At 45.4% G+C, this 25,232-nt stretch overlaps 1 protein-coding gene and 1 pseudogene across 5 annotated transcripts in view; one reads left to right on the top strand and one right to left on the bottom strand.

The window, feature by feature from the left end:
• The first annotated feature begins 973 nt into the window (after positions 1–973).
• On the top strand, positions 974–9,921 carry LOC140613143 (AP-3 complex subunit sigma-1 pseudogene; annotated as a pseudogene).
• Positions 6,510–25,232, bottom strand: part of RALA (RAS like proto-oncogene A) — a 73,176-nt gene continuing 54,453 nt past the window's right edge. For 4 of the 5 annotated variants that reach the window (XM_072791633.1, XM_072791635.1, XM_072791634.1 and 1 more), the window contains 4 exons: positions 23,046–23,201; positions 20,772–20,980; positions 15,057–15,231; positions 6,510–8,516 (listed from right to left, as the gene is read on the bottom strand). In XM_072791633.1, the coding sequence (XP_072647734.1) occupies positions 8,394–8,516; positions 15,057–15,231; positions 20,772–20,980; positions 23,046–23,159 (621 nt within the window). In that variant the 5' untranslated portion in view covers positions 23,160–23,201 and the 3' untranslated portion in view covers positions 6,510–8,393. Of the gene's footprint in view, positions 8,517–15,056; positions 15,232–20,771; positions 20,981–23,045; positions 23,202–23,816; positions 23,982–25,232 lie in introns of those variants that run through there. The other variant, XM_072791637.1, reaches the window with a different exon arrangement.

Raw genomic sequence — 25,232 nt, 5'->3', positions numbered from 1 at the left:
GGAATTGTCATTGAGCAGAGGAGACAGAGGAGACATGAGGACTAAGTTCAGTGCGGATTCTGGATTAGAACGTGAAATAGGAGAAGTGAGAACACTGGTGCGACCCCACAAAGTCTGCAGTTTAACTGTTGTGCACCAGTGTCAATTTATTCGCTGTGACCAGCGTGCCCTGGTGATATTAGCATCAGGAGAGGCTGAGAGAATGAAAAACAGGATGTCAGATCTTGGCAACAGGCCTGTAAATCTAAAATTATTGTAACATAAAAATTTGTAAAAGAAAAGACTTGAACGTGCAATAAAATACAATGTGTGGACTGTACTTGGATCCCAATGGAAACAAACCAAAAAGAGACTTTTAGGGGGAGGAAACAGCCAATATTTGAATATAGACTGGGTATTAGACAGTATTAAGTAATCATTATTAATTTTGTCAGGTGTGATATCATGTTTTATGAACAAAAATTACCTACTGAAGGTGCATGCTGAAGTGTTTATAGGTAAAATGATATAATAGCTGGAACTTGTTCTAAAATATTCAGAAATGATGGGGGTGCCTGGCTAGCTCATTCGGTGGAATATATGAGTCTTGATCTCAGGGCCATGAGTTTGAGCCATGTTGGGTGCAGAGATTACTTAAAAACATAAATAAAATATAAATGGATAACTCTTTTTTTAAAAAGTGAAAATATTCAGAAACAAAAGAGAAGTACTTTTGGGTAAAGTGGTATAATCTCTTGGGGTTACTTTAAAATAGCCCAGAAAAATGGGGCACCTGGGTAGCTCACTGGTTGAGCATCTGCCTTCGGCTCAGGATGAGATCCTGGGGTCCTGGGATCGAGTTCCGCATTGGGCTCCCTGCAGGGAGCCTGCTTCTCCCTCTGCCTGTGTCTCTGCCTCTCTCTCTCTCTGTCTCTCCTGAATAAATAAATAAAATCTTAGAGAAAAATAGTCCAGAAAAGAAAGTGTAGTTGGGAAAAAAGATGAAAACCGGTTGGTAAAATGTTGCTACTTATTGAACCCGGATGGAAGATGACAGCCTGTGGGTGGGTGTCTATTGGCCTCTTCGCTCTGCTCTTACGAATGACTCAGGTTTTCTGCAAGAAAAGGCTAAGTAGACAACACTGCCCCAGGATAGCAGTGACTTAGGGACACTCCACTTTTTCTTCTCACCAGACTTTTTCACACTTCCATAGCGCTTCCCACGTTGTTTGACTTCGTCCATAGAACTTGTCTCCTCTCCAGTCTGAGGGATCCTCGTGGCTGTTTCCTCTCTGCACCAACCGCATCCGCCCCGACAAGTGCTTGCTGAACATTAATCTGTACCAGGCCCTCTGCTGCCCTGGGGGGTGCGGGCGGGCAGGATGATAAGGAAAAGTAACTGTTGCCAACTCATTGAATCTATCATCCAGGGTGGCTCATGTCCAGGGGCCAGGGCCCTGAGTCACTTGGCTCTCAGCTTGTTGTCCTACTCGTTTTCTCACTTTGACTTTTCTGCCTCCAGCTTCTAAGGACCCTTGTGGTAACACTGGGTCCACTGAGATAATCCAGGATGATGCCCCGTCTCGAGAGCCTTTACTTAATCACATCTGCCAAGTCTGCTTTGCCAGGTAAGGTAGTGATGTATTCACAGGTTCTGCGGGTGAGGACGTGGACATCTTGGGAGGGGTGTGTTTCCAGCCTGCTACATCTTTTTTTGGAATTCTATGTTTAAAAAAGACTTGAAGTCAATGAGATGGTTTAAGTGAAGGGAGGACCTGATGGGATCTGACCTCTGCTCTGACTATTGTATCCAGGATGGACTGGGTGGGGGGTAGCAGGGGAACAGGGGTGGGAACAGTGTTAGGAGGCTGTCGGGATAGCTTAGGTCAAATCATCCAGCTTGGATGAGAATGGAAGGGTAAGGATGGGGAAGAATGAAGAATCATGTTTGATGGATGGAAGGAAGGATGGATGGAAGGATGGATGGATGAGCCAACAGCCTGTCTTGGAACAAAAGGGACCTGCTTCCTGGCTTTCAGTTTCCACTCTAGAAGCACAGTGCGCTCCTCTGCTGCTGGGACGTGCAGCCCTTGACCATCACAGGATGGCCCTCTGAGGCCCACGTGGCTGATGACCTCAGAAGGCTCCTCGTGCCTTCTTTCCTGGAAACTTTTATCTTTGGCTTCAGAACCATGACCCAGCTGAGGCCTCTCCCAGCAGGGGAGCAAAGACACCCAAGCAGTTGCTCGTAGTCGTGTTTCCACCTCCGTTCGAGCTGAGCTGCCTTCCCAGGTCCTGCGCTGGAAACAGCCCCTGAGTGTTAACCTCAGTTTCAGAATAAACAACCATGACTCCGGTTTCACAATTTATTTAACTGATCTGTTCGTGTACTGAGAGGTCCGGCACTTTCCTTCTGGAACTTCAGGCGTGTTGTAGGCCGGCGGCCAGAGCAGCCAGAGGCAAGGTGTGATGTGTGTACAGTGGGGCATGTGCCCATTCCACCCCTTCCCTCATGTGTGGGCCCCTCCAAAGACTGCCTTTGTGACTGCAAGGTGACCCCGAAATGGAGGGTCAAGGTGGAGGCAGGTCATTCTATTTTGGTGTCTGAGTCAATGAGCCAGCCCCCACTTCCCAAAAGGCCACCTGACTCAGTCTATGAAGTGGGGCCGGCTCGTTCTACCCCACGAACTCTTGGAGCTGGTTCCTCGGATTGCTTTACAAAAATTCTTGGGGCGGGCAGTGGTGCCCGGCGGGCTGCGGCGGTGATCGTGCAACTCTTGATCTCCGGGTTTTAAGTTTGAGCCCTGTGATGAGTGTAGCGATTACTTAAAAACCAAAAACTTAAAAAAAAAACTCTTTGGGAATGAGACTCTTCAGCTGTGCTCAGCTGTAGCTTCCCGCAAACCAGACGTCAAAATGTGGCATGTTTGGACGGCCCCAGGCTCAGCCAAGGAGGAAGGGGGGGCTCGCGCAGGCCCCTGCTAAGGACCCGGCCTTTGCCCCCCGCGGTGCTCCAGGGGGGCCGAGGAACCAGCAGCCCTGTGACCTGTCCTTCCCCCGGGGCCCTCCGACCTCCCGGGGAGGAATTCCTGACCCTCGAGGTCGGGAGCCCAGGCCAGGGCCCAGCCCGCCCGGCAGGCTGCTCTGGTCCCGCCCCCCCGCGACCCCAGCCGCCCCCCCACCGTGACCTCGGCCACTCCCCCCGTGACCTCGGCCGCTCCCCGCGACCTCAGCCGCCCCCCCCCCCCGTAACCTCGGCCCCTCCCCCCCCGCGACCTCGGCCGCTCCCCGCGACCTCAGCCGCCCCCCCACGTGACCTCGGCCCCTCCCCCCCGCGACCTCGGCTGCTCCCCGCGACCTCGGCCGACCCCCTCCCAGGCCCTGCGGCTCCCCCTCGGCCGCCCCCCCCCCCCGTGACCTCGGCTGCTCCCCGCGACCTCGGCCGCCCCCCTCCCAGCCCCTGCGGCTCCCCCTCGGAGGCCCCTCCCGGCTCCCGGCTTCCGGGGCTGCAGCCCGGGGCTCCCCGAACCCCGCCCTCCCGCAGGCCCCCCAGTTCCTCGCACACGGCCGGGGAGGGGGTGTTTGCCCGCTTCGATCCGGGCCGAACAGGACGTGGCCCGGGCCGGCGAGGACCTTCCTCGCGTCTCGAAGTCCATCCTGGGCAGCGGGGTCGGCGCCGCCCTCGGCCCGGGGCGTGACCCTGGGTCCCGGGATCGAGTCCCGCGGCGGGCGCCCTGCAGGAGCCCGCTGGGTCTCTGCCCCCCCCCGGGTCTCCATGAATAAATAAATAAAATCTTAAAAAATATATAAAAGAAAGAACGCGTGGCGCCCCGCGTGCGGCCCCGGCAGGCAGCCCGGGGACCTGGGGACCCGCCCGCGCCCGCGTTCCCCGGAGCACCCCCGGCGGCGCCCGGAAGGGGGCGCAGTGCCCGAGCCGTGACCCGGGGCCTGGCGGGGTCCCACGCGCAAGTCGCTGCCCGTCCCGGCGGGTGAAACCCACGGAGCGCGGGACCCGGAAAGGACACGGACGAGCCACCGCGCCCGGGGCCGGGGTCCTGCACCCTCCCCCAGGGGCGAGCTCGGCGGGCGCCCCGGAGGCGGTGGCTCCCACCCCCCTCCCCTCCGGTTCACCCCACTCGTGTTCCTCGGCCTGGGGGAGGGAGCGTCGGTGCTGGGTGCTTGCGAGCACCTGAACACCTCGGCCCTTTCTGTTGGGGCTTTTGAGCTTTTATTTTTAGATTGTATTTATTTATTCATGAGAGACCGAGAGAGAGAGAGAGAGAGAGAGAGAGAGAGAGAGAGAGAGAGGCAGAGACACAGGCAGAGGGAGCAGCAGGCTCCATGCGGGGAGCCGACGCGGGACTCGATCCCGGGACCCGGGGTCACGGCCTGGGCCCAAGGCAGCCGCTCAGCCGCGAGGCCCCGCCCCCAGAGGGGCGCCGCTCCTTCCTGAGGTTCCAGTCGCCCGGGAGGCCGCCCCCAGGGTTGAGGGGCGCCTGTCTCTGGCAACCAGGCTGCGCCCCAGCGCCCGGCCGGCTCACAGGCAGCCCGAGCGGTCCCGTCCAGGACGCTCGTCAATCAGCACGCGTGGCCCCGGCCCGGGAAGCCTGGGGGTGGGGGTGGGGGTGGGGGGCTCCCACCTTCGTGCGGCCGCCGAGCCTGCCCTCTGCTCCTCACCCTGCCCCCCTTCCGCCCCCTGCGCCCCAGGGCCGCCACCTGGGGCTTTGGGGCCCCGACACGGGACCTCACTGCTCTTTGGCGGTTCCTTCGTCTGCAAAGTAGGGGGTAATGATGGCACCGGCCTCATGGGAGGAATATGAAATTCCAACACGTATAGCCGGTGTCTGGCATAGAGGATGCGCGGTTTGCTATCATAACATTATTTTTTTAAGTAGGCTCCATACCCAACGCGGGGCTCGAACCCACGACCCTGAGACCAAGACCTGAGCTTCGGTCAAGAGTCGGATGCTCCAGAGTCAGATGCTCCACCAACAGAGCCACCCAGGCGCCCCTTATTGTTGTGATTGTTTTACCTGTTGACAATCAAGAAATAGGGGGTGTAGCCCAGAGTAAGGAGCCCTGATCTTTTTTTTTTTTTTTTTTTTTTTTGACTTCCCCTCCTTCCGCAAGGGGCAGAGCTCCTTTCTGCAGCATGGGTCTCCGGAATGGCACTGGTGCCTGTCCCTCCCCTGCTGCGTTCCCAGCAGCGCCCGTGCCCACGAGGTGGACACACTATGTACGAAAAGCACGCAGGAAACCCTCTATTTACCCGCCGATCCTGACTTCCCAAGTCAGCGGCTAAAGGAGGCTTCAACCACTGGATTCAATCCAAAGGATTACCTCGACTACCTCGACAACCTCGCAGGCGCTTTTGGTAAACACTTCGAGGCTTTTATTCTACAGGTAGTGATACAAGGTTGCCAAATACATTTTACGTTCTTGTTGCACAATTTTGAGACATGACGCTCTGATTTAGGACCGGAACTTAACCTGACCTTTATTTGGTGTACATTTAGCATCATGCCCCATACTGGTGTTAAAAGTGGGCCCAGGGGCTCAGTCGGCTAAGCGTTCAACTCTTCTTGGTTTGGGCTCAGGCCATGATCTAGGGTTGTCGGATTGAGCCCCATGTTGGGCTCCAGGCTTAGCGGGGAGTCTGCTTCTCTCCCTTTGCCCCCCATCCCACTCGTGTGCTTGTGCTCTCTCCCCCCCGCCAAAGAAATACTTTAAAAAAGATGGGTCCAGCGAGGGAGGTTAAAACTACATCAGTTATAACTTACATGTGCTTATGAATTAAGAAATTAAGATCAACTGGATTTTGCAAGGCAGTGCTGGGTCAGTACGGGGCCAATCGGTTCTAACCCAGGCTGGCTGACAGCTTATATACCATTTCCCACCGGACATGCGACGCCAGACAGAATGAATGATTTGAAGCTTGATGAAATGACAGCAGGGTGGGGACTCCTGCCACAATCTGGAAATTAAATGATACATGAGGATCATTCTGATTAGAAGGTGCATATAAAACCGTCACCTAGCCATTCGGGACTTTGGGAGTATTCTGAAAGTACAGCACACACCGTGACCTTCGGGACCACCCAGGGTATCTCCCACGTAATTGTGCAATAGGATTTGCCTGCTTCTGAGCCTGGGCTGCCGCTGACCAATGATGCTGCTGTCTAGGAAATCTGGGGTTACACAAAAGCAAACCCTAAACTGAGAGCTCGAGATTTAGTGTTTGTTTGTTTGTTTTTTAAGATTTTATTTATTTGACAGAGACAGAGAAAGCGCACAAGCAGAGGCAGAGGGAGAGGGAGAAGCAGACTCCCTGCTGAGCGGGGAGCCGGATACGGGGCTCGATCCCAGGACCCCGAGATCATGCCCTGAGCCGAAGGCAGATGCATAACTGACTGAGCCACCAGGAGCCCTGAGATTTAGCAGTTTTAAGACCTCTGGTCAGGGTGCCCAGGTTGATAAAGCTGAACGCTACATGTTATATATATTATAGACATCAAGTAACACCACAAGCATTTAAAAAAAAGGAAGTTTATTGGTCTTTAAATGGCTCAAATTGCAAATAAACCAATCGGGTAGTGGCATCAGCCTAAGACATGTGATGCATCTTTGTCAGTTGGCTTCATAGCACCTCAGTACCCAGGAGAGGAAAGGTCTCAGAGCGAAGTCACAATGTTAGTGGTTAGGACCCCTGGTTAAATAAGACTGCAATGAGTACACGTGGAGATCGCTGGGCCCGCCGGGCCAGTGTTACATCGGCAACTTTAATTCTGCACATGGCATAGCCTATGAAAAAATACGAAATGAAAGATGTACATCTCAAACCCTTTAAGGACAAATATTTAACATGACAAGTCAGATGTAATATCTAAAGAGCTGAGAGTTCCTAAAAAGCCTATTTTTGTTAACTTTACGTACACACCTGTTACCTGGAATGCCTGAACACACCTTTGACTTGTGGAAATTAGGACTGAGCGAAAAGAAAGACGAACTTTGTTGAATCAACTGCCTTAGTCCCAGTCCGAAGAAGAAAAGAAACCTCTTGACAGTGGTGTATTTCCCATTGAAACTACGTCCCCGAATAGCATGCTAGAATTTTCCCAGTGGGCACACCACACAATAGCGACACAAGCTAACTTCTGGCCTGCGTGTGCCACACGTGCTTTCCGCACTACACTCAGGCTGCCCGCCGGCTGTTAACTCTAGGGAACCGTGCTCTGGCGTTCTTCATTATGAACGCGGACCAGAGAGACTCCCGAGCACTCCCCGAGCCCAACTGCAGCCTCCTGAGCGCACACTGAGAAATGGCCAGGTGGCAAGCACCCAGGCTTTCCCCAAGTGTTCCAGTGCAAAGGGCCTCGGCTCTAGTGACGTTCTCCGTGTGCCCCGTTCCGGAGAGACCAACGACCTCACACAGGCTCACCACTTGTGGAAGGGATTTCCAGGGACCGGCGTCTTAAAGAAAAACGGGCTCACTGAAACAGAACTGTGCTGAATCCTCACAGTCTAAAATTATCTTACAAGTAGATGCTGGCCCTTCATTTCACACTACCTTACAGTTAATTAAAAGCAATCAAGGAGCTCTGGAACATTACTTTCAAGAACCAGAGTATGGCACACATTTTAAATTTTGGACAGACTCCTAGCAGACAGGTTATTTTTCAAGAATCTTCTATACAAAAGTTGTACTTCATACCAAGCAAGCATTCTCTCACCAGGACACACGCGGCGACAGGCCCCCGGCACCAGTGAGGACACACCCAGAATGATGTCACCGGGTATTTTTCGGTTTCTAAATTAAGGCATATTCAAAAATTTCCATGTACAAGTTTACACCACTTTTCTACGTTAATCACCAGGTAATTAATGCAGGTTCACAGATGAATTACTCTCAATTTAACTATATGCAACAATCATGCCAATAACTTTTCTTCTATGTTTTGCATAACAATGGTTAAAAAAAGTGGTACAGTTTAACTACCATGTTCACAATTGTCATTTTTCAAGGCAGTAGAAGACCAAGACATTTTAAAATGATATAAAATTTAAGCTTTATAATAAACCAGAGGAAGTAGCCTTTCCTCCCATTCCCCCCACCCCGTCTCAGCTCTAACAGTTCCAGAAAGACTGCCCGCAAAACACAAGCCCACACGCTACATTCGGGACTGCAATAAATGTAGGCAATTATGAAAGAAGTTGAACTTTGCTTCTTGGTGAAGCCACATTAATTTCTTTTTTAAGTGAATTTGACTTTCAGTGCAGTTCCAATTCATGCTTTTAGTGATACATAACAATTTCCAAATTGTTAAAGTAATTTCAGTCAATTGAGCCTTCGATGGCAATGCTTATAAATTATATTTATTAGTATGGTCAAGATAAGAAAGGAGTTTGGGCTTTGATTATAAAATGCAACATCTTTCTCTGATTCTCTTGGCTAAACTTTTCCTCTTCTTTTTTCCATTCTTTTCTTTGCTGTCTTCCATCTTTCTGGCTCGAATTTCTCTCATTAAATCAAAAAATACCTAGAAAGAAGAAAACAGGGTAAATAAAACCAACATATCAAATGAGCTTGGTACTTCTTGGAACCAAAGCAGCAAACCTTGGAAATAAGCTAAGAATGACGACTTAAGGGTTCCTGTTTGGGGAGCACAAGGAGAAGATGACACAAAACCAGAGAGACTCGGTGGGAGGGGGCCGGCGGGGAAGGATCGCCGTTGAGATCCCGCCCGGCCCCCACTCAGTCCCACCCGGTCCGCCCGGCTCAGCCATGATCAAGGCGATCCTCAGCTTCAACAACCACGGGAAGCCACGGCTCTCCAAGTCCTACCAGCCGACAGTGAAGATACACAACAGCACATCAGCAGGGAGACATTCCATTTGGTAGCTAAGAGGGATGGAAATGTTTGTAATTTCCTAGACGGAGGACTGTTAATCGGAGGATCTGACAACAAACTGATGTATAGACATTATGCAACATTGTATTTTGTCTTCTGTGTGGATTATTCAGAAAGTGAACTTGGCATTTTAGATCTAATTCAAGTCTTTGTGGAAATATTAGACAAGTGTTTTGAAAATGTGAACTGGATTTAATTTTCCATGTGATAAGGTTCACAATATTATTGCAGAAATGGTGATGGGGGGAAATGGTATTGGAGACCAACATGAATGAGACTGTTACACAAATTGATGCACAAAATAAACTGGAGAAATCTGAGGCTGGCTTAGCGGGAGCTCCAGCAGTGCTGTATCAGCTGTAAAGAATATGAATCTTCCTGAGATCCCAAGAAATATTAACATTGGTGACATCAGTATAAAAGCGCCAAACCTGGCCTCTTTTAAATAAAACATTAAAAAGGCCACTCCCAGGTAAAATCCAGGGGGAAAAGTCATCTAAGTTTACCATGCACTTGTTTACCAAAAATAAGAGGAAGAGAGTCTTAACTTTTGCTCTGGATTTAAGTCAAGGTACTGTATAAAAGTTGTGTAAAATCAGTATGGAAGTTCAATGTTGCTTTTCTTGCTCAGTGATTTTGAAGAAATTGAGTAGTTCCAGTGTGATATTTCTCTTTCTTTTCTAAACCGCATTCCTGTGCCCACCTGAAAGCATGCCTCTATGTATTGGCTATTACAGTATTTCAAACAGTGCTTGAGACATTTCTTTAAATTATGTACAATCTACAATATTGGTGTATTCTATGGATCACAAGTGCAGCATCCCATAATCCTTTTGTTGTCACGGTTGTCACAACCAAATATGTATTGCATGAAAACATTATGACCTTTCCTCCTAGTTTAAATAAACTCCAAGGTAACTGGACTTCTAAAGTACCTTTCTACTATTTGCCTGATATCTACTTTAGCAATAATTTTTTTACGACCCTCTGACTCAAGAAAGTAAATAAAAGTATATTTTATCACTGTTAAAAACAAACAAACAAACAAACAAGCAAACAAACAAACCCCAGAGACTCCTTCCCCAAGGTACTGGGAAAACTGGGAACTTCCCTGTATTGCACTTTTCGGTAAAATTGTTCCCATCATTAACCTAATCTTCCCATTCCAATTTTCAGGGGGAAAAAAAAAAAAAAAAAGACCAAAGCCCTACAAATGATGATAGCTCCAAAGTTAAAGCTCAGTGGATTCCATCTGAGTAACTTACAACGAATGAATGTATTTTACTAATTCACATTTAAAAGTAATTAATTTAATAAAATTTATAGTTAATAACTATAGTTTACATATAGATATACATATAATATCTAGTTAATAACTTGACTTGCTTTTCTTCAGCTCCATTTTTAGAAACAAAGCTAAGGAAAACAAGTGCTTCCTTTATCATTTTGATACCAGATGCGAAGAAAACAATTTCTTTCAACATATCTGAGAATTTATCAATTCTGATGCCTAGAAACTGGCAAATGAGAGATATTCGCATAATCATTTAAAAATTACTAGTGTAACAACTCAAAAGTTAAATGTCAGTAACAAATGTCTGAGGGCAGACAGGTCTACAGGGACGTGGGCTCACACTGCTCAGTCATGAGTGTGTGTGTGTGCGATGCCTGGAAGAGTGACTTTCATGGGTTACACTCTAAAATTCTGAATTTAAAAAAATTGTTATAATTTCTATTTTATTTTTCTCATAAGCATGAAATAAGATGTGACATCACACCGATGTATTAAGAACTCACTCAACTGAAATCAGAGATTTAAAAAACTCTAGTTAGCTTGTGCATTGTTGAGTGTTGTAAGTAAGCAAACGTATGCTATGGAACGGCTGCTGGGCCTTTTCAAACATTCCTCCAGCTGTCTAAAGGAAACACTAACTGGAAAAGAGAGGTGCTATCAAGGATAGCAGAGAACTACCTGCATGTGTGCTGAACAGGAGTTATGTGGATTTGCCTGCATTTGAAATGGAAACAATGAAATGATAAACCAAACACCAATATTATTTTCAGGATGAAGAGAACAGGGGACACGGAACAATGAGGCATCTCTGAATATACCTCGTCATACAACTTCTACTTTGGAAATGTAAATGTTTTACAGCTTAAAAAACGAAAATAAACACAAAAAAGCAGCTGCCCAAAACTGAAAGTCAAACTAAAACAAGACTAACTACATGTTCGTAGTTATATACAAGATATATACAAGTATATATACAAGAATAAAAAATAAAACCTCAACAAAAAAACAAAACAAGAAAAATCTTAAACTTCACTTTGTAATTTAGTGGTTGATAGTAACAGTGGTATTACTCTTTTGGAAGAATTTTATATATACGCTGCAGGATAGTGTATGAGCAATTATGTGGGTTAGGAATGACGATTTTCAGTGTAAGAGAGAAGATACATCTTTCTTATATCTAAGTAAGATATAAAGTCAAAGAGGTAGAGAATCCTGAATGCTAAAACTGAATTAGCAGTAACAGTATGATCTCATGATTTGTTTTCTTTCAATCATACGCATTTCCCAGCACTTCACTGAAAGGCCATGAAGCAATGACAACCCAACAGCAGTAAGCACATTAGTCCTCAGGCTGTTGCTGCTAAACACCATTCCTCCCAAGAGAACCAGTGTTCCTTAGATAAACGGCTGATTCCTGATCTGAAGCAAGAAACAGAAAGTAAATCAGAAGGCAAGGAAACTATTGGGGGGGAAAAAAGGCAAGGAAGCAACCAGAGACTAATGGCTTAAGTCAAACGGACACAGGACCAACACACAAAGGGGTGTGAATGGTTAGAACAGGGAAAAACTGAGCAAAGCAAGCCCACAGAGAGTGCAGGAGACTGAAACACATGGGTAACACGACCCCTGGGGTCTCTGCCCTCACTCCTTGCATCTTGGCTTCCCTGAGGCGATTTTAGAATGTCTGTGCTTGGAGTGCACAGCTGGCCAGCTCGGGCGGAAAGCTTCCAAACTAGCTACATATAGTATCAGAGGACTTGCTTGTGGCTTCCTGATGCACACAGATCACTATGGAGTGAACTTCAGAAGGTTTTTTTTAAAGTAGGCTCCACACCCAGGATGGAGCCCATCACTGGGCTTGATCTCATGACCCTGAGATCACGACCTGAGCTGAAATCAAGAGTTGGACGCCCGAACAACTGCACCACCCAAGCGCCTGTTATAAAATTTAAAAAGCAAACTACAGAAATGGATGATCTTCATACACAGAAATATTTTATATATATACAACATATATGTGTGTATTTATATAAATAAATGTACTATATATAAAAATCCTATTTATACAGGGAAACACAAGCAAACACAAACTTTCCCTTAGACTCTATATATTGGTCTTTAAATGCAGATAAACGTCTGGAAAGACATACTTAAGTTAGTAGTGGTTACCTTAAAGGAAGGGGAGTGGAGTGGAATTTGGGTGAAGAGTGACTCACATTTTCTCCTTGCTACGAATTTCTCTTATACAATAAGCAGGTGTTCACATTTTTAATGACAAAAAAAATTAAAAATACAGTACATTTCTTCTAAAATTCTTTTCCCAACATAAAATTGGCTCTTTATGTAATAAATCATATTCTCGTTTTTGACATCTACTTGTTCAATGTCTTTCCATTCCTCCAAGGTGTTCCTTAAAAATTAAGAGCAATCTTGGAGTTATGCATTAAAGAGCCAGGACATTTAGCCAGAAGGCCACTAACAAGGTCATGAAGTGAACCTGGCACCCAGTGAGTCTAAAAGCAGGTTTGCCAGGTGGACCCTTGCTTCTGGGTGACTCCCCTGTGACAGGCATGGCCTCTGAGACAGGCGAGGCCCTGGCTGGACCACTCAGATGATCATGAAGCTTTTTACAGGGTGGACTCAAAATCTGCCTCTGAAACTTCGATGTGATGGTCTATTTGGAATCCAGATGAGGACACGGCATGAGCCCTTAATGTCTCGTAGGGGAGTTGAGCATTTATTTTCTGTGACAAAACAAGATACTACCCAATATAATAGAAGGAGACAATATTAACACTCACTACCCCAGAAAACTTGTACCAGGCTTTCATAGTGGGTGACGTACGCCCTGGGAGATACCACAGGTACTCCAACTGTTGTGTGTTGTAAATAGTCGGGAGATGACACAGGCACTTGAGTCGGCCACACCCAGAACCAGCAGATGCCATCACAGGCCTTTTGAACTTGAATTGGGTATGTAATCTCTCTGCATCTCAGTTTCCTCATCTAAAAAAGTGAGCATGGGAAGAGTACTTACACCTTACGGGGCTAAAGATACCTGGTTAGTGCTGGCTACAGTGCCTGCATCTTATAAACACAAATGAGTATGTGCTCTTCTAACTATTAACATTATTTCCTTAGCAAGAAACCAAATATAACCTAATTCTAGAAACTGGATAATTGCTGTAAGTTACTTTTATTTAGCCACTGAGGTATTTTATCTGGCATTTACACTCTTCGGGCTGTTGTGGTACGTGAAATGACAGTATTTATAAGCCGCCACATTTAATGTTATTTTGCTTTGGAGAGGTGACCCCTGACTACAGTCTACATTTCCCCAAACTGGCCACAGCAACAACCCCCTTCCCGCTTTTCCAGCACCTTGCCACCCTCATCAGGAAGTGGAGTGGATTCCCCTTCCTCCTGAACCTGGGCGGGACTCTGTGACCACTGCAGTTAACAGGACAACGTGGAAATAATGCTGCATAACTTCCGAGGCTAAGTCATAAAAGGTGATGTGGTTTCTGCCTGGTTCTTCCCTTGTGACGCTTGCCCCTGGCGCTCACCGTGCCACCCTGCTACAGGGACGGGTTTTTGTTTGTTTTTGTTTTTTAAAGATTTTATTTATTTATTAATGACAGACAGAGAAAGAGAGAGAGGCAGAGACACAGGCAGAGGGAGAAGCAGGCTCCATGCAGGGAGCCCAACATGGGACTCGATCCCGGGTCCCCAGGATCACGCCCTGGGCTGAAGGCAGCGCTAAACTGCTGAGCCACCTGGGCTCAGCATGACGCCTAAAGCACGACACGTGGAGAAGGTCCCATGGTGAGGAACGGAGGAGTCCCTGGACAACAGCCAGCATCAACTGGCTGACTCAGACACGTGTGAACAGTCTTGTGAACCTAAGCGGAGACGCTTCCAGCTGAGGCACCAGATACTGTGGAGCAGAGACAAGCCACCTCCACTGGGACCCGTCCAAATTCTTGGCCCAGTGGTTCTCAGAGCATAGTAAACGGTGGTCTGCTCGTGACACAGCCAGAGTAACCAAAATAGCCTATACCCAGCCCTGCCCTCGCCAGGGCCGCAGTCTGCACCACTGGGGAGCTTGCAGAAAATGCAAATTCTCAGCTCCCACTCATAGCACATGAATCAAAATCTCTGCGGGTAAGACCCAGGAATCCGTGTCCGTGAAGTCTCAGAGACAATTCTACAGCTAGAGTTGAGAGGCACTCGGCACAGCCTAGATGCCGGGGGCTGGCAAAGGCCCCATTGCAGGGCTCAGGGAGCCTGCCCCTGCCTCAGCTGATGGGCAGTCTTCTGGAAGATGTGCGTCTCCGACAGGAGGATGAAATAACGCACCTGGGCTGGCTCCTAGAGAGGAGGCAGGACTCAGGGAAGGGCCACCTGAATGAAGGCGGAAGATGGGATAGAGGAAAAAACAGGGTGGGGAGTGGAAGCGTAGTAATAGATTTCGAAGCCCTCTTCTCTGGGGCTCCTGTCTTGGGAGGCACCTTTACTTCGGAGAACCGGCATGGGGTTGGGCAGGTGTTAGCTCAGAGGACTTCTACCACGCCTTTTAAATTATCCAGCCGATCAGGATTAAGAAAAAAATTTTTAAAAAGGCAGGGATTCAGGTCAGAATCCTGTCAGCACGAGGAAAAAAGTCTCATGTTTCGGTGTCTCTCGGGAACCTGAGGACAAGGTGAAGTAGGAAATTCCTCACGTGCTGCACTGGAGCATTCAGGGCGGATACAAATCAGCACATGCTAAATCACCATTTGCAAGTTTCACAAATCTCTAGACACAGTGGAGCTGAGACAAAGCGAATCAACTTATTGTTAACATGATGTGCAGTAAGGAGGGCCACCCTTTACCTTGTCAACATTAGCTCGGGTTTTCGCAGATGTTTCCACATAGTTAACATTCCACTGGTCAGCTCTGGTTTTTGCCTCTTCTACAGAAACCTGCCTTTTATCTTCTAAGTCTGATTTGTTACCAACCAGCAGAAATGGAACATTCTCATCTTCTTTTACTCTTAAAATCTGCTCCCTGGACAAGAGAAAATAAGAAAGAAATATTAAAATTACCCCATGTTATACTAACAAAATAACAAAACCCATCTGCAATTAGCATTTGTTTACATGTTTCTTTACAATAGCAACTAGCTCATGCATGGTAGGAAATGAGCCACGCTTCCTCCTTATTCCACCATCGATCACCTGAATTACATACTCACTTCACAGATGAAGGAAATATGCACTAGCGAGGAGAACATAAATACGGCAGTAGAGGCACAAAACCCAGTGTCAAATGCAACTTTCTCTGAATGCTTCTTAAAAATCAACTTCTACTGGAAGGATGGTTTTAGATGTGTAGGACAGTCGCAAAGACGCTAGAGTTCCCATACCCTCGCACCCAAGTTCCCCTTACAGGCAACATCTTACGTTAGTGTGGTACATTTATCACAACTAATGAGCCACTCTTGAGACGTCTTTATTAATTGAAGTTCGAATTTTATTCCAATGTTCTTAGTTTTTACCTAATGTCCTCTCCCTGTTCCAGGATCCTGTCCAGGATCCCGCATGACATTTAGTCATCACATCTCCTCAGATTCCACGTGGTTCTGACAGTTCCCAGACCTCCTTTGTTTCTGATGACCTTGACAGTTTTGAGACATGCTGGGCAGCTACTTTGTAGAAAACCTCTCAGTTGGGATTTGGCTGATGTTTCTCTCATGATTAAACTGGGGTCACAGGATTGGGGGAGGATTGCCTCATATCACCGGTCCCACTAAATGTTTCTAAAAACTCCACACAGGCCAGACATCTCTCGAGTACAGATGTTGTTTATTATTATTATTATTATTATTATTATTATTTAAGATTTTATTTACTTATTCATGAGAGACAGAGAGACAGGGAGAGGCAGAGACACAGGCAGAGGGAGAAGCAGGCTCCATGCAGGGAGCTCAATATGGGACTCGATCCCGGGACTCCAGGATCAGGCCCTGGGCTGAAGGCAGCACTAAACTGCTGAGTCACCCGGGCTGCCCAGATGTTGTGTTTAGAGAGAAGTTATGGGCCATCACCAGTTTTAAAGGTGTCATGGTTCTCGGCCCTTCCCAGTCATGTGACTCTGGGCAAAAATGCTTCTTTGCCCTGGTCTCCTCACATGGAAAATGGGGCTAACCACAGAACCTTCTTCAGCCAGGTGCTATGAGGATGAAATGTAAAGTACCTAGACTTGTGTCTGGCACACAGTGAATCCTCAACGAATGATAGTTGCTCTTAGTGATTGCTGGAAAAAGACCTTTTCTTCCAAAATCAACACTCTCTGGCTATCTTACTGACGCCCCTCCTTTGAAATTATTAAGGGATTTGAAACTACAGGAACAATATTTTAGACTAAGAGAAAAGGAGATGAGTAATGGGGTTATTAGCATGACAGATTAGCAGAGGACACGGACTTTGCAGCGATCTCTCGTGATGTTTGAGACGGAATACGAATCTTTGCCAAGCCTTAATCTCACATTTGTCTATTCTGTGCTTCCTTGACAGCATTGCCTGAATACCACCACCACCTCCACTGCTGCTAGCATTTTACTGAGTGCTCGCAATGGCCATGGGCTTTAAATGTCACTAACTGCACGCGTTATGTTATGCACCACTAAGAAAAACTGCTGCCAGTCATAATGAAAGATGTTCTACTAGAAGACATGGGCCTGATTTTAAGAGATGATAAGATGTAAAAGAATGTGTGTTTTAGAATCTATGAAATTCGCTAGTATCCAGCTCGTCTTGTTTATCTTGTTCACTGAGAGCAGCGCCTGGTGCGTGGTGAGCACTGTGTATTAGGCAGTGTTATTTTTAGTATTCCTTCATTCACCTGGTTACCAATGTTGTCGTAAACATTCCAACAGACTCAGCGCTTATAGGCAGCTGTCTGGACCTGAATTCCTAGTTTTCTAGCATGAGCAGATTATGGACCACACAGTCACCTCCATCTTTCACTGATCTGTACTTACCTTAACCACCCTATGAGGAAGGAACCAGGTCAGCTGGGCCCAGGAACTGGGGGACGTGTGCTAAGCTGTACAGGACAGGAGGGCTGTGATGTTTTCCTCCACTCATGTGACCTCTTGCAAAGACCATGGCCACACCACCATTACTCCTATTAAATTTACGTGTTTGTGAAGAGGACATTGGCCAGTCATAATCTTTTTCCAGTGTTGGTGACAACAATGTGCTGTTACCTTCTTTTTTTTTTTTTTTTTTTAATTTTTATTTATTTATGATAGTCACAGAGAGAGAGAGAGAGAGAGGCAGAGACACAGGCAGAGGGAGAAGCAGGCTCCATGCACTCCATGCACCGGGAGCCTGATGTGGGATTCGATCCCGGGTCTCCAGGATCGTGCCCTGGGCCAAAGGCAGGTGCCAAACCGCTGCGCCACCCAGGGATCCCTGTGCTGTTACCTTCTTAACCAGGTTCCTTTGTGATCAACAGCCTCAACGAAGATGTCAACAATAGACTTACGACTTGATCTCACTAACTACCAGAGACTGACTGGTTTCTTTGACTCTAGTACTTCTGGTCATATGTATACATAGTCATTAATTTATTTCTTAGTAAATACCTACTAGGTTTTCTGCATCAGGGGCTTCAGGAAGACCAATACTTCCTGTTACTGTGTGATGAATGCTACCACAAATATGGCCGTGGAAAGCCCATGGACTTCCTAGGTTCAGGGATGAGAAGACATTATTTCTTAGAGTGAATTAGTTGGTTTTAATTAGCTACCTTTCTGGATGTCAGAGAAAGGCAATGCTAGTCTTCATTCACATTTTACTTAATGTGATGCTCCCTTTAAATAGAATTTAAAGGTAACTATAGAATTTTAGAATAGGAAAGTACCTTTACAAACTGGTCCAACTTCTTCATTTTTGACATGCGAACTAAAAAAAATAAGAGAGTTTTCTAACATTTCTTTCTTTCTTTTTTTTTTTTAATTTTATTTACTTATTTGAGAGAGAGCCAGCGTGAGAGAGTACAAAAGCAGGGTGAGGGGCAGAGGGAGAAGCAGGCTCCCCGCTGAGCAGGGAGCCTGATGTGGGGCCCCATCTCAGTATCCTGGGATCATGACCTGAGCCGAAGGCCAATGTTTAACCTACTGAGCCACCTAGGTGTGCCTCTAATGTTTCTATCAAACGTTTTTATCAAATGTTTACTAAGCATGCCCTGTATGATACATGCCAGGAACTGTGCCAAATATGGGTACTAGAGATACTTGGCTAAGAAACAGGTCCTGCTCTCAAGAGTTTTCCCCTTGTCAGAAAAAGCACACAAATCAAGGTGATTCTGAGAGGGTAGTAAGTGTGCTAGTGGTGCTGTTGCAAGCGTACCGCTCACGCAGATGAGGAAACGGGGGCTCTGCCTCGGTGATGGGAGGCCCAGGAAGGCTCAAGAGAGGCCCTGCCACTGGTGCTACACCCTGTGGGCGAGACCGCATGGTGTGTAACCATTCAGATGGTCTCAAAAATGTTTTCCTGTTGCTGCTGAGTCACTGGGACTATTTTTATTTATGGGAAGGGGAACACGTCGGAGGTACAATAGAAGAGTAATGAATGATTCATTTATTTTCTGTCACAGCAGTGCCTAAGATTCTTACTCTTGGTGGAAAAATATTCCCTTGAGATACCACTTTGTCTTTGGCAACTATGGTGACAACATTTATCCCATTACCTAGACCAGGACTTGCTGCATAACAAACACTCAGTTATTTGCTAAATGAGTGAATAAGCACCGACATTTAAATTAACTTTCAACATGTCTCCCAAGATTATAAGTTACCAGGGCCTGCCACCCTTTGCACTTTATCATATATGAAACTCTTTCCTTAGAGAAACCAACAAAATTAATTTTATAAATTAATCTGCATTTTAAAAGTTTCTCAATGACTTTTGTTTTTTCTACAAAGAATGCTCTTTTAAATTCCTTCAGTTCTGGGACTTTCAAGTATATGTGAAAAAGAAGCTTTATATAAAGCCAGGTTCAGTTTTTGCTCAACCTCCAGAAAACTTCTTTCCTTGTCTGTGGAAATCCTTCTTATCCTTCCGGCTCACCTATGTTACAAAAGCCTCCTGGATCCCTGTAATGAGCACTGTCTACATCTCCTACTCTGTTACTACCTTGCTCTTGGTTTTATGGTTTTTACAGCTAGGCTGTATCAATCTTTAAAAGATACACTACAGGGGTGCCTGGGTGGCTCAGTGGTTGAGCGCCTGCCTTTGGCCCACGGTGTGATCCTAGGGTCCTGAGATCAAGTCCCACATCCGGCTCCCTGCATGGAGGAGCCTGCTTCTCCCTCTGCTTATGTCTCTGCCTCTCTCTCTCCCTGTCTTTCATGAATAAATAAATAAAATCTTTAAAAAAAGAAAAAGATACACTACATGCTCGCTTCTTTTGCATCCCTCATACCAAGGCAAACTTGAAACAAACAAACAAACAAATATATATATAATTAAAAAATACTTTTTTGGGGGGGGGACCTGGGTGACTTGGTCAGTTGAGTGTCCAACTTGGTTTCAGCTCAGATCATGATCTCAGAGTTGTCAAATCAAGCCCCGCACTGGGCTCCATGCTTAGTGCAGTCTGCTTGGGAGTCTCCCTCTGCCCCTCCCCCTGCTCACACTCTCTCTAAAATAAGTAAATAAAATCTTAAAAAAAAGGGATACTTTTGATTACACACGTAATATTTGAGACTATTCAAGAACTTATTTTTGCTGTATTTCTCTTAGAACCTCTCTCCCCTTTACCAACTGCACCCCTGCAAACCACATGGATGACAGATTTTGATTAAGCAAATGGTAAGATATAAAAAATACTATATAACACAACCTCGTGTGCCAATCTATGGTATTATTTCTATTAAAAGAAATCAGGGGTGCCTGGGTGGCTCAGTTGGTTAAGTGGCTGCTTTGGGCTCAGGTCACGGTCTCAGGGTCCTGGGATTGAGTCCTGCATCCAGCTCCCTGCTCAGAAGGGAGTCTGCTTCTCCCTCTTCCTCTGCCCCTTCCCCTGCTTGTGCTCTCCCTCACTCTCAAATAAATAAATAAAATCTTAAAGGAAAAATCAGTGTGTGCTGTCAGGGGATCTGTGTTGTGAGGAGGATGGCGATGTGCCTGCTGAACATTACACAGGGGCTGTGAAACTGGTGACTAACACAGAAAGATCTACAATCTGGGTCAGAGCTCTATGATGTGATCCAAATGTCAACCATTACGGCAGCAGTAGTATTATACTGCAAAGAGAAATACTTCAGAAATGTATAAGAGACCTTTGGTACTGAGGCTCACAAACTCACGCTCCAATACAGCTGGCATTGCGACAGCTATAAGATTACTCGAGGTATTCCGAGTATCTGAGTCTAAGTACACCGTGGGTGGAGTCACAGACTGCCATCAAAGACGGAATAAGCACAACTACACACAGGGTGAAAGACTAACAAGTAACAAGCTCTAGTTGTCCACTTGTTTCTGGGGACGACACCACTGCATGGTATGCTGGTGCAAAGGCATGAGTCCCTGCCATACCTGAAGTCGGCTGTGGCTGCAAAGGATTCCATTTCTGTAATAGAGAAGACACAGAGGAAACCCTCCCCACTCCGAAAGTAGTTGTCTCTAATTGCAGCATAATCCTCCTGCCCAGCTGTATCCAAGATATCGATCTGTACTTCCTCCCCATCCAGCACTACCTTCTTCCGATAGCTGTCTGCTTTGGTAGGCTCATAGTCCTCCACAAACTAGAAGAGAGGAAATATAGATTCATGTGAAGTTGCCAAAACAGTACAGAGAGGTCCCATGTACTCTTCCTTCAGCTTTCCCCAATGGTAAAAATTACACTATTCTATATTTCATTTTAGATAATTTGGTGGCTTCCACTTTTATAAAAAGCAAGGGTTGAATGATGAAGTCTAGATTGTTTACAGCTTGAAAACTGTGCCTTTCCCTTCCTGAAAACACCACACCTGCAAAAGTGATTATTTGTGTATTTAATCAAATATATAACAACTCCTTTCAATGTGATTCTCTATATAAATTTTCATGCCAGAATTGTAGAAATAACTTGAAAGTGAGTCAATTGAAAGCTGCTGTGAAATCTCTTCTCTAAAATGAACCAATTCAATAAAGTGGCTTATGCTACTTACTTAGTAGAACAGCAAATCACAAACCTTGAGGTCGCTCTCTACATGCCTCATTTTTTAAACAGTACTATTAAACAACTTTACATTCCTCCATCTATCTTCAACTCTGTAAATCTCACCTTGATATTTTTGATCAGTGTATCATTGCTACCATGTGTGTATGTATACATACTTTTGCATGTTTTTAAAATTAGTTCCTATAAATATTTTCATTTTCCTTATCTGATATTTTCTTATTTATTTGCTCAATGTCCATATCCCCCTACTAGAACATAACCCCTGGGAGCAGGGACCTTGACTATTTTACTCATCACTCTAGCTCCCCGATCTACCTGGTACAGGGAGGATACTCAATATGTAATTATTTAAAAAAAAAAACGAACACAGTGTATTTGTAACCATAAAGGCTACAGAACAGTCTACCCATATTTACATACTAATTTTATAAGTATTACACATGATGATTTAACAAAGACACATATTTTGATACCAGATACTACTGTGAATATTAATATTTATGAATACTAAGTGAGAGCTTAGCCATTTATCACTCATCAGGTATGTGAATAGTCTTACTTTTGACCTCTTCCTTATTGTTAAGAAGGGGCCTGACTAAGCGATTACTTTGAAAGACTATCTATTAAAATGAGTAGTATGGAAAACAGATTGAACACTTAAATCAGCAATTTCATTTCAAGTATCATTTCAATCTTCTTTCTTTCCAAATGTTTTATTATAGTCACCATTGAGCAAGAGAGCTGATTAGATTTAGGCTTTTTTTGTGTGTGCCAAAAATGCTGATGAACAGGCAATGGAAGGAGACAATGGGTGGTAAGATCTGCAGGATTTGTTATCAGGAGACCAGGCTTTGGTTACTCATTAGAGATCACTCCTCTTGGGCAGGCTGAGAAAACTCTCTGAGGTCCTGTTTTCTCATCTGTAAAATGGGGATATCACCTACCATGCAGGATTGTTTGGAGGATTAAGTAAAAAAGAGTAACCATAAAACCTTGCTTCTCTATTGGAAGGAAGAATTGAGAATAAATGCTTAAACCAGATTATCAACTCTTAAATTATTTAGGCTTGACAAAAGTCTTCTGGGGAAAGAATATATTGCTGTATATAGGCTATGACCTTAACTCTGGGCGGTAAAGTCTGATATAAATACAGGCACACAAATCTGTAACCTTCTCTTAATTATATTTTAGGGACACAGCTTTTTACCTAATGGTGAGTGTAGTGCCATGCCAGATACTACTGATTTTTTCACTATTATTAAAATCATTACTGTTAAAGTTACTACAGGACACCTTATTATGCTAACTTTAAGTCTCGATTAGATACTATATCTACCACTTCTATTAATTCAAGATGGGAACCTCCATTAAACATTTGAAATGAAAAAGCCAAAAAGTTAGATTGCTTAAAAATAGGTACCGTTTCCAGTTTTATTTTGTTTTTAAAGTGTAAGTTCTTAAGGATCTTGAGTTATTGATTTGTTAAGTCAAGATGTGTACAAATGCTGGCTCTAAATTTAAAAATGGGAAATACAATGAGTAGCTTTCAAGGATTCAGGTATACATTTAAAAGAGCACCAAAACTAAACTACTGAAATACTCTCTACAGCCCGAACTTTGATACCCATTATAAAACCGGCACTTACCTCATCATACATGAACTGTAGAGTCAGTGCGGACTTGCCCACACCACCACTGCCCACCATGATGACTTTGTGTAAGGCCAAAGAATTCTGACCCTTGGGCTTGTTTGCAGCCATCTTGTGTCACAGAGTGATTTTCAGCAAAGGATGAAGAAGAACCTAGAAAGAATGAAAAACTAAGTACCAGCCAGTACAATCTTCTTCAGAGTTCCAAGTGTAGGAAAGAGATACAGTGTCCTTGGGCTTCAAGATACTAGTTTTCATTTTCATAAAATCATTGTGGCGATTTTAAACAGAGAGCAAAGTATGCTCATTTAGAGGAAGAACAACTTATCAGAGAACACCATGACGATACAAGTATACAAGTCAAGGGCATTTCTCCTATAACAGCTAGCTTTCAGTAATGAGCTGTGACCCAAAGTGAAGATTTCCCAATGCAACCACATGCAGACAATAATGGAGTATTCAATGTATTTGAACAGAATCACACAGATTATGAAAACAGTCTCAACAATCACTTTGTTCTCACATTAACCTTTATGGGCAATAATAAAAGAGACAGTTCTTCTAATTCTAGTAAGAAATAACTGATTCCCCTGCACCCTGCCCTCCTCCAAAAAAGGTTGCTGATTGAAAGGTTCGCTCACTGTCAGTTTATAAATGAAGAAATCTCATCCCAGGAACTTGGCAGTAGAATTACAGACAGAATCCAATGCTGTCTATCACACCTCCCATGGGACATCATGGAATGGAGGGCCAACCTAACTTAAATACCTGGATCCTGCATGCCCTCATTTTCTTCAGAACATGCGTCTGTTTACCACTTTTACATGCTCCATGTGGGAAGACCAGGTTCCTCCAGAAGCTGGAGTGCCGCCGTGTGCCAAGGGCACCCAGGACCAGGCCTTAGAAAGAGGCCGTAAGGTGGTAGCAGCCAGCCTGTGTGCAGCCCGAGCTAGGAGACTTTCTGTTATTAGAGGTTTGAGGGGGTTGGGTTGCAGCAGCCTTTCCTCCCGGCATCTTCTGACTATTTGGTCACAGCACAGCTTTCCCAAACTGCAGCTCCTGGAAACCACATCTCATCCTGCCTGCCTCTCTGTCCTGTGCCAATGTCTCCCAGCTCGGCTGCATCGGGCTCTCACCCGGCCTCCTGTAGTCCTTCACGTACTCTTCTGTGCCTCTTGGTCCCTGCCTTTTGGCATCTTCTCATTCTGTCTGGCTAAGACCTCTCAGTTTTGGGGGTCTCAGCCTTACCTGAAACTCTCAATCTAAATTAGTTAGGCTCTCCCCTGCCCTGTGCTCTCATATACCATCTGATACTCTCCCTCTCAACCATTATTACAAGTTGAAACTACTTGAATGTGTTAGTTGCTTATTATGAGTCTTCTTCCCTAATACACCAGAAGCAACCCAAGTGCAGGGGGTCATGTCTGCTTGGGTTACTTTATGTTGATTGTGACTACCATGGCTTGGCAAAATCAACCATTCAGTACACAAGTGTTGAATGAGCAAATAAATGTTCTCAGTCTGACAACCATGGGGAGTGATTTAGACTGTACTAGTAATAAAGCCATCATTGCTACTAGAAATTCAATCACAGGTATGGGCAAGGATAGTCTGCTGTGGGTCTCTGCCTCACACAATGGCTTAAAGGCACCCAAGAGCTGGGCAATTCTTGGGCTGTGCCCAGAAATCAGGCCCTTATGACTATTTGCCCGAACAAAAGAGTTGGTTGTTGTTGTTGTTTTTTAAGATTTATTTATCTTACAGAGAGAGAGAAAGCACGTGCTGGTGAGTGGGGGTAGGGTAGGAGACATTCTTCGAGCATACTCCCTGCTGAGGAGTCTCCCACAACACACAGAGTTTGATCTCACCACCTATGAGATCATGACCTGAGCTGAAACTAAGAGAGCCTCATGCTTAACTGAATGAGCCACCCAGGTGCCCCCTAAACAGAAAAGTCTTAAGGAAAAAAAAAAAACAGCAATCCATAATCTTATCTATTTAGCAACATGAACATGTTATACTTTGAGACTGCTTTCAATCTATAAGGAGCATAACTTGAGCTGACACTATATATGCAATTTCTGATCCTGTTCTTATTTTGTAACAAACATTTTAGCAGAAGCAGCTTGCGCTGTCAAGTGTACTGTAAAGAATCTATACTTAGAGGCTAGCAATTTGATCGAT

This window comes from Canis lupus, chromosome 21 (assembly GCF_048164855.1).
Source record: "Canis lupus baileyi chromosome 21, mCanLup2.hap1, whole genome shotgun sequence".
NCBI lineage: Eukaryota > Metazoa > Chordata > Mammalia > Carnivora > Canidae > Canis > Canis lupus.
This window is presented reverse-complemented; position numbering and strand designations above follow the sequence as displayed.